We start from the raw sequence: 10896 nt of genomic DNA on the forward strand, positions 1-10896 counted from the left end.
GTACAGATACAGGTTCACAGACAAAGATACAGACCAAACATAGACAAACACAGGCACACAGTACAGATACAGCTACAAGTTTTACAGACAAAGATACAGACCAAACATAGACAAACACAGGCACACAGTACAGATACAGCTACAAGTTTTACAGACAAAGATACAGACCAAACAGACAAACACAGGCACACAGTACAGATACAGCTACAGGTTCACAGACAAAGATACAGACCAAACATAGACAAACACAGGCACACAGAAACAGGCACACAGTACAGATACAGCTACAGGTTCACAGACAGAGATACAGACCAAACATAGACAAACACAGGCACACAGTACAGATTCAGCTACAGGTTCACAGACACAGGGACACAGTACAGATACAGGTTCACAGACAAAGATACAGACCAAACATAGACAAACACAGGCACACAGTACAGATACAGCTACAAGTTTTACAGACAAAGATACAGACCAAACATAGACAAACACAGGCACACAGACACAGGCACACAGTACAGACACAGCTACAGGTTCACAGCAGAGATACAGACCAAACATAGACAAACACAGGCACGAGACACAGGCACACAGTACAGATACAGCTACAGGTTCACAGACAGAGATACAGACCAAACATAGACAAACACAGGCACACAGTACAGATTCAGCTACAGGTTCACAGACACAGGGACACAGTACAGATACAGGTTCACAGACAAAGATACAGACCAAACATAGACAAACACAGGCACGAGACACAGGCACACAGTACAGATACAGCTACAGGTTCACAGACAAAGATACAGACCAAACATAGACAAACACAGGCACACAGTACAGATACAGCTACAAGTTTTACAGACAAAGATACAGACCAAACATAGACAAACACAGGCACACAGACACAGGCACACAGTACAGACACAGCTACAGGTTCACAGCAGAGATACAGACCAAACATAGACAAACACAGGCACGAGACACAGGCACACAGTACAGATACAGCTACAGGTTCACAGACAAAGATACAGACCAAACAGACAAACACAGGCACACAGTACAGATACAGATACAAGTTATACAGACAAAGATAAAGACCAAACATAGACAAACACAGGCACGAGACACAGGCACACAGTACAGATACAGCTACAGGTTCACAGACAAAGATACAGACCAAACAGACAAACACAGGCACACAGTACAGATACAGCTACAAGTTTTACAGACAAAGATACAGACCAAACATAGACAAACACAGGCACACAGACACAGGCATACAGTACATATACAGCTACAAGTTTTACAGACAAAGATACAGTCCAAACATAGACAAGCACAGGCACACAGACACAGGCACACAGTACATATACAGCTACAAGTTTTACAGACAAAGATACAGACCAAACATAGACAAAGACAGGCACACAGTACAGATACAGCTACAAGTTATACAGACAAAGATACAGACCAAACATAGACAAACACAGGCACACAGACACATGCACACAGTACAGATTCAGCTACAGGTTCACAGACAGAGATACAGACCAAACATAGACAAACACAGGCACACAGTACAGATTCAGCTACATGTTCACAGACATACAGTACAGATACAGGTTCACAGACAAAGATACAGACCAAACATAGACAAACACAGGCACACAGACACAGGCACAAAGTAAAGATACAGCTACAGGTTCACAGACAAAGATACAGACCAAACACAGGCACACAGATACAGGCACACAGTACAGATACAGCTACAGGTTCACAGACAAAGATACAGACCAAACACAGGCACACAGATACAGGCACACAGTACAGATACAGCTACAGGTTCACAGACAGAGATACAGACCAAACATAGACAAACACAGGCACACAGACACAGGCACACAGTACAGATTCAGCTACAGGTTCACAGACACAGGCACACAGTACAGATACAGGTTCACAGACAAAGATACAGACCATACATAGACAAACACAGGCACACAGACATAGGCACACAGTACAGATACAGCTACAGGTTCACAGCAGAGATACTGACCAAACATAAACAAACACAGGCACGAGACACAGGCACACAGTACAGATACAGCTACAGGTTCACAGACACAGGGACACAGTACAGATACAGGTTCACAGACAAAGATACAGACCAAACAGACAAACACAGGCACACAGTACAGATACAGCTACAAGTTTTACAGACAAAGATACAGACCAAACATAGACAAACACAGGCACCGTGCGGATCAGGTCCGCCAGACCTCGTTGAATGCGGAGAGCAATACACTCACCATATTCAGCACCCCAATTGGTCGCCAGCAGGGGGTGTCAATCCACCCGATCGTACTCGATCGGGTTGAATTCCGGTGATGTCTGTCTGCAGGCTCGCCAGAAACACGGGCCCTCAAGTTCCGAATGGACCTCATAGGCACACGGTACAGATACAGCTACAGGTACAAAGACAAAGATACAGACCAAACAGACAAACACAGGCACACGGTACAGATAAAGCTACAGGTATACAGACAAAGATGCAGACCAAACTTAGACAAACACAGGAACACAGATACAGGCACGCGGTATAGATACAGCTACAGGAACATAGACAAAGATACAGACCAAACATAGACAAACAAAGGCACATGGTACAGATACAGCTACAGGCACACAGAGAAAGATACAGAGCAACCAGACAAAAACAGGCACATGGTACAGATACAGCTACAGGCACACAGAAACAGGCACACGGTACAGATAAAGCTACATGTTTACAGACAAAGATACAGACCAAACACAGGCACACAGATACAGGCACACAGTACAGATACAGCTAAAGGTACACAAACAAAGACACAGACCAAACACAGGCACACAGATACAGGCACGCAGTACAGTACAGCTAAAGGTACACAGACAAAGATACAGGTCAAACATAGACAAACACAGGTACACTGTACAGATACAACTACACAGACATAGGCACACAGTACAGATACAGCTACAGATACACAGGTACAAACCAAATACAGGCACATAGACATAGGCACAGGGTACAGATACAAAGATACAGACCAAACATAGACAAACACAGGCACGTGGTACAGATACAGCTACACAGACAAAGATACAGACCAAACATAGACAAACACAGGCACAGGCACGTGGTACAGACAGGTACAGACACACAAACACAGGTACAGACACACAAGCACAAGTATAGGCACACAAGCACAGGTATAGGCACACAAGCACAGGTACAGACACACAAATGCAAGTACAGACACCCAAACAGGTACAGATACACAAGCACAAGTACAGACAAATACACAGACACTCAGACAGCTTCTATGCCTGTGTTTCTGTACCTGTGTTTGTGTGTTTGTACCTGTGACTGTGATTATATATCTGTATCTAATACCTATGTCTGTTTGTTTATGTCTGTATTTTAATGTATAGGTCTCTCTGTCCATACATAAATGTAGGTTACAACTCTTAAGGCCTGATCAAAAACTTGCCATCATGGAGATCACATCAAATCTTTGGGGGCTTTTTTTTCAGCATTATATTACAATGTATGTGTCTCTCCTTCCTTCACATCCAGAACCCTATATAGCTGTATAAGAAGCTCCCAAGCTAAGATTTGCCTTTCTAAAAAAAATTGAGGGACCTCACAATACTGACAAGATCATCTCACCAGAGCAGAGAGATTTAGATCTCACCTGAACAGAGAACTTTAGATCCTCTCACCTGAACAGAGAGCTTTAGATCCTCTAACCTGAACAGAGAGCTTTAGATCCTCTCACCTGAGCAGAGAGCTTTAGATCCTCTCACCTGAACAGAGAGCTTTAGATCCTCTCACCTAAACAGAGAGCTTTAGATCCTCTCACCTGAACAGAGAGCTTTAGATACTCTCCCCTGAGTAGAAAGCTTTAGATCATCTCACCTGAACAGAGAGCTTTAGATACTCTCACCTGAGCAGAGAGCTTTATATCATCTCACCTGAGAAGAGAGCTTTAGATCATGTCACCTGAGCAGAGAGCTTTATATCATCTCACCTGAGAAGAGAGCTTATATCATCTCACCTGAGAAGAGAGCTTTATATCATCTCACCTGAGAAGAGAGCTTTATATCATCTCACCTGAGAAGAGAGCTTTATATCATCTCACCTGAGAAGAGAGCTTTAGATCATGTCACCTGAGCAGAGAGCTTTATATCATCTCACCTGAGCAGAGAGCTTTATATCATCTCACCTGAGCAGAGAGCTTTATATCATCTCACCTGAGAAGAGAGCTTTAGATCATCTCACCTGAGCAGAGAGCTTTATATCATCTCACCTGAGCAGAGAGCTTTAGATCATCACACCTGAGCAGAGAGCTTTAGATCATCTTACCTGAGCAGAGAGCTTTAGATCATGTCACCTGAGCAGAGAGCTTTAGATCATCTCACCTGAGCAGAGAGCTTTAGATCATCTCACCTGAGCAGAGAGCTTTAGATCATCTCACCTGAGCAGAGAGCTTTATATCATCTCACCTGAGCAGAGAGCTTTATATCATCTCACCTGAGCAGAGAGCTTTAGATCATCTCACCTGAGCAGAGAGCTTTATATCATCTCACCTGAGAAGAGAGCTTTAGATCATCTCACCTGAGCAGAGAGCTTTATATCATCTCACCTGAGCAGAGAGCTTTATATCATCTCACCTGAGAAGAGAGCTTTAGATCATGTCACCTGAGCAGAGAGCTTTATATCATCTCACCTGAGCAGAGAGCTTTATATCATCTCACCTGAGAAGAGAGCTTTAGATCATCTCACCTGAGCAGAGAGCTTTATATCATCTCACCTGAGCAGAGAGCTTTATATCATCTCACCTGAGCAGAGAGCTTTAGATCATCTCACCTGAGCAGAGAGCTTTAGATCATGTCACCTGAGCAGAGAGCTTTAGATCATCTCACCTGAGCAGAGAGCTTTAGATCATGTCACCTGAGCAGAGAGCTTTAGACCATTTCCCCTGAGCAGAGAGCTTTAGATCATCTCCCCTGAGCAGAGAGCTTTAGACCATCTCCCCTGAGCAGAGAGCTTTAGATCATGTCACCTGAGAAGAGAGCTTTAGATCCTCTCACCTGAGCAGAGAGCTTTAGATCATCTCACCTGAGCAGAGAGCTTTAGACCATCTCACCTGAGCAGAGAGCTTTAGATCATGTCACCTGAGCAGAGAGCTTTAGATCCTCTCACCTGAGCAGAGAGCTTTAGATCATCTCACCTGAGCAGAGAGCTTTAGACCATCTCCCCTGAGCAGAGAGCTTTAGATCATCTCACGTGAGCAGAGAGCTTTAGATCCTCTCACCTGAGCAGAGAGCTTTAGATCATCTCACCTGAGCAGAGAGCTTTAGACCATCTCACCTGAGCAGAGAGCTTTAGATCATGTCACCTGAGCAGAGAGCTTTAGATCATCTCACCTGAGCAGAGAGCTTTACATCATCTCACCTGAGCAGAGAGCTTTAGATCATCTTACATGAGCAGAGAGCTTTAGATCATCTCACCTGAGCAGCAAGCTTTAGATCATGTCACCTGAGCAGAGAGCTTAAGATCATCTCACCTGAGCAGAGAGCTTTAGATCATCTCACTTGAGCAGAGAGCTTTAGACCATCTCACCTGAGCAGAGATCTTTAGATTATGTCACCTGAGCAGAGATCTTTAGATCATCTCCCCTGAGCACAGAGCTTTAGATCATCTCACCTGAGCAGAGAGCTTTAGACCATCTCACCTGAGCAGAGAGCTTTAGGTCATCTCACCTGAGCAGAGAGCTTTAGACCATCTCCCCTGAGCAGAGAGCTTTAGATCATGTCACCTGAGCAGAGATCTTTAGATCATCTCCCCTGAGCACAGAGCTTTAGATCATCTCACCTGAGCAGAGAGCTTTAGATCATCTCACCTGAGCAGAGAGCTTTAGATCATCTCACCTGAGCATAGAGCTTTAGATCATCTCACTTGAGCAGAGAGCTTTAGATCATCTCACCTGAGCAGAGAGCTTTATATCATCTCACCTGAGCAGAGAGCTTTATATCATCTCACCTGAGCAGAGAGCTTTATATCATCTCACCTGAGCAGAGAGCTTTAGATCATCTCACCTGAGCAGAGAGCTTTATATCATCTCACCTGAGAAGAGAGCTTTAGATCATCTCACCTGAGCAGAGAGCTTTATATCATCTCACCTGAGCAGAGAGCTTTATATCATCTCACCTGAGAAGAGAGCTTTAGATCATGTCACCTGAGCAGAGAGCTTTATATCATCTCACCTGAGCAGAGAGCTTTATATCATCTCACCTGAGAAGAGAGCTTTAGATCATCTCACCTGAGCAGAGAGCTTTATATCATCTCACCTGAGCAGAGAGCTTTATATCATCTCACCTGAGAAGAGAGCTTTAGATCATCTCACCTGAGCAGAGAGCTTTAGATCATGTCACCTGAGCAGAGAGCTTTAGATCATCTCACCTGAGCAGAGAGCTTTAGATCATGTCACCTGAGCAGAGAGCTTTAGACCATTTCCCCTGAGCAGAGAGCTTTAGATCATCTCCCCTGAGCAGAGAGCTTTAGACCATCTCCCCTGAGCAGAGAGCTTTAGATCATGTCACCTGAGAAGAGAGCTTTAGATCCTCTCACCTGAGCAGAGAGCTTTAGATCATCTCACCTGAGCAGAGAGCTTTAGACCATCTCACCTGAGCAGAGAGCTTTAGATCATGTCACCTGAGCAGAGAGCTTTAGATCCTCTCACCTGAGCAGAGAGCTTTAGATCATCTCACCTGAGCAGAGAGCTTTAGACCATCTCCCCTGAGCAGAGAGCTTTAGATCATCTCACGTGAGCAGAGAGCTTTAGATCCTCTCACCTGAGCAGAGAGCTTTAGATCATCTCACCTGAGCAGAGAGCTTTAGACCATCTCACCTGAGCAGAGAGCTTTAGATCATGTCACCTGAGCAGAGAGCTTTAGATCATCTCACCTGAGCAGAGAGCTTTACATCATCTCACCTGAGCAGAGAGCTTTAGATCATCTTACATGAGCAGAGAGCTTTAGATCATCTCACCTTAGCAGCAAGCTTTAGATCATGTCACCTGAGCAGAGAGCTTAAGATCATCTCACCTGAGCAGAGAGCTTTAGATCATCTCACTTGAGCAGAGAGCTTTAGACCATCTCACCTGAGCAGAGATCTTTAGATCATGTCACCTGAGCAGAGATCTTTAGATCATCTCCCCTGAGCACAGAGCTTTAGATCATCTCACCTGAGCAGAGAGCTTTAGACCATCTCACCTGAGCAGAGAGCTTTAGACCATCTCACCTGAGCAGAGAGCTTTAGGTCATCTCACCTGAGCAGAGAGCTTTAGACCATCTCCCCTGAGCAGAGAGCTTTAGATCATGTCACCTGAGCAGAGATCTTTAGATCATCTCCCCTGAGCACAGAGCTTTAGATCATCTCACCTGAGCAGAGAGCTTTAGATCATCTCACCTGAGCAGAGAGCTTTAGATCATCTCACCTGAGCAGAGAGCTTTAGATCATCTCACTTGAGCAGAGAGCTTTAGATCATCTCACCTGAGCAGAGAGCTTTAGATCATCTCACCTGAGCAGAGAGCTTTAGACCATCTCACCTGAGCAGAGAGCTTTAGACCATCTCACCTGAGCAGAGAGCTTTACATCATCTCACCTGAGCAGAGAGCTTTAGATCATCTCACCTGAGCAGAGAGCTTTATATCATCTCACCTGAGCAGAGAGCTTTATATCATCTCACCTGAGCAGAGAGCTTTATATCATCTCACCTGAGCAGAGAGCTTTAGATCATCTCATCTGAGCACAGAGCTTTAGATCATCTTACCTGAGCAGAGAGCTTTATATCATCTCACCTGAGCAGAGAGCTTTAGATCATCTCACCTGAGCAGAGAGCTTTAGATCATCTCACCTGAGCAGAGAGCTTTAGATCATCTCACCTGAGCAGAGAGCTTTAGACCATCTCATCTGAGCAGAGAGCTTTAGATCATCTCATCTGAGCACAGAGCTTTAGATCATGTCACCTGAGCAGAGAGCTTTAGATACTCTCACCTGAGCAGAGAGCTTTAGATCATCTCACCTGAGCAGAGAGCTATAGATCATCTCACCTGAGCAGAGAGCTTTAGACCATCTCACCTGAGCACAGAGCTTTAGATCATGTCACCTGAGCACAGAGCTTTAGATCATCTCACCTGAGCACAGAGCTTTAGATCATCTCACCTGAGCAGAGAGCTTTAGATCCTCTCACCTGAGCAGAGAGCTTTAGATCATCTCACCTGAGCAGAGAGCTTTAGATCATCTCACCTGAGCAGAGAGCTTTATATCATCTCACCTGAGCAGAGAGCTTTAGATCATGTCACCCGAGCAGATAGCTTTAGATCGTGTCACCTGAGCAGATAGCTTTAGATCATGTCACCTGAGCAGAGAGCTTTAGATCATGTCACCTGAGCAGAGAGCTTTAGATCATCTCACCTGAGCAGAGAGCTTTATATCATCTCACCTGAGCAGAGAGCTTTATATCATCTCATCTGAGCAGAGAGCTTTAGATCATCTCACCTGAGCAGAGAGCTTTAGATCATCTCACCTGAGCAGAGAGCTTTAGACCATCTCACCTGAGCAAAGAGATTTAGATCATCTCACCTAAGCAGAGAGCTTTAGACCATCTCACCTGAGCAGAGAGCTTTAGATCATCTCACCTGAGCAGCAAGCTTTAAATTATCTCACCTGAGCAGAGAGCTTTAGATCATGTCACCTGAGCAGAGAGCTTTAGATCATGTCACCGGAGCAGAGAGCTTTATATCATCTCACCTGAGCAGCAAGCTTTAGATCATCTCACCTGAGCAGAGAGCTTTAGATAATCTCACCTGAGCAGAGAGCTTTAGATCATCTCACCTGAGCACAGAGCTTTAGATCATCTCACCTGAGCAGAGAGCTTTAGATCATGTCACCTGAACAGAGAGCTTTAGATCATCAGATCGTTAAAGAGTTATGGTATGTAGCTCACACAGTAAAATATAAAGAAGAAGAATAAACCCTTAAGGACAGTGACAATACTCAATTGCACTCTACATTACCTCTAAGCTGAGATCCAGCGCTGTGAAGAGAATCTTGCATGTTGGACAAGTCAGGTTCCTCCATCCATAGTTTAGCCCAAGCTGCTTCAGATCAAGGGGGGCAGAGAATGGAAATCCAGACCCTGGAGCCCAGAAGATTAGTAGCCCAAAGAGAAATTCCCACATGAGGGCCATGGTTCTGGGTAAACCTCTAGGGCAAGTCCCTCTATAAGTCCCTCTGTAAGTATGTTACTGCTATATGTGTACCAGTCCCTCTGTAAGTTTATTACTGCTGTCTGTTTGCCAGTTCCTCTGTAAGTATGTTACTGCTATATGTGTACCAGTCCCTCTGTGTGTATGTTACTGCTGTCTGTTTGCCAGTTCCTCTGTAAGTATGTTACTGCTGTCTGTGTGCCAATGGCTCTGTGTATACGTTACTGCTGTCTGTGTGCCAGTTCCTCTGTGTGTATGTTACTGCTGTCTGTTTGCCAGTTCCTCTGTAAGTATGTTACTGCTGTCTGTGTGCCAATGGCTCTGTGTATACGTTACTGCTGTCTGTGTGCCAGTTCCTCTGTGTGTATGTTACTGCTGTCTGTTTGCCAGTTCCTCTGTAAGTATGTTACTGTTGTCTGTGTGCCAGTTCCTCTGTAAGTTTGTTACTGCTATCTGTGTACCAGTCCCTCTGTGTGTATGTTACTGCTGTCTGTTTGCCAGTTCCTCTGTAAGTATGTTACTGTTCTCTGTGTGCCAGTTCCTCTGTAAGTTTGTTACTGCTATCTGTGTACCAGTCCCTCTGTGTGTATGTTACTGCTGTCTGTTTGCCAGTTCCTCTGTAAGTACGTTACTGTTGTCTGTGTGCCAGTTCCTCTGTAAGTATGTTACAGCCGTCTGTGTCCCAGTTCCTCTGTAAATACGTTACTGCTGTCTGTGTGCCAATGGCTCTGTGTATACTTTACTGCTGCCTGTGTGCCAGTTCCTCTGTAAATATGTTACTGCTGTCTGTGTGCCAATGGCTCTGTGTGTACTTACTGCTGTCTGTGTGTCAGTCATGTGTGTGTACATTACAATTGTTTATGTGTATCAGTGTGTGTGTATCAGTGTGTGTGTGTAAGTAAGTAAGTATCAGCCTTTTTCTCAGCAATCCTCTTCCTGTATGTCTATATGTAAATATGTGATTATCTGTGTGTCAGATCTCATGACCCAGAGTCACCAGAGCTGTCACCACCCAGGGGAGGAGCTGTGAGATGGTGCTGAGTCTCAAAGACAGTCAGGAGAGGAGGAGTAAGGGTAGAGAGAGGGAGGGGATCTCTGGCCAGGGAAGGAGGGGGATACAGGACCTGGGCTCTGCTGCATACAGGAAGAGGAATGTAATACTGAGACATAAAACACAAACAGAAATATATATACACAACAGAACATACACACACACATAAATATATATACACACACCAGCACATACACACACACATAAATATGTATACACACCAGCACATACACACACACATAAATATGTATACACACCAGCACATACACACACACATAAATACATATACACACCAGCACATACACACATAAATATATATACACACCAGCACATACACACACATAAATATATATACACACCAGCACATACACACACAAATATATATACACACCAGCACATATACACACATAAATATATATACACACCAGCACATACACACACACACATAAATATGTATACACACCAGCACATACACACACACATAAATACATATACACACCAGCACATACACACATAAATAT

General features: G+C 44.4%; 1 protein-coding gene across 1 annotated transcript in view; it reads right to left on the reverse strand.

The window, feature by feature from the left end:
• SMPD1 (sphingomyelin phosphodiesterase 1) overlaps positions 1–10326 on the reverse strand; it is a 107492-nt gene extending 97166 nt beyond the window's left edge. Inside the window, exon 1 of the mRNA XM_053708841.1 lies at positions 9133–10326. Within this exon, the coding sequence (XP_053564816.1) occupies positions 9133–9306 (174 nt within the window). The 5' untranslated portion in view covers positions 9307–10326. The remainder of the gene's footprint in view (positions 1–9132) is intronic.
• Between the last annotated feature and the right edge of the window lie 570 nt (positions 10327–10896).

The sequence above is a fragment of the Bombina bombina genome, chromosome 3 (genome assembly GCF_027579735.1).
Source record: "Bombina bombina isolate aBomBom1 chromosome 3, aBomBom1.pri, whole genome shotgun sequence".
Lineage (NCBI taxonomy): Eukaryota > Metazoa > Chordata > Amphibia > Anura > Bombinatoridae > Bombina > Bombina bombina.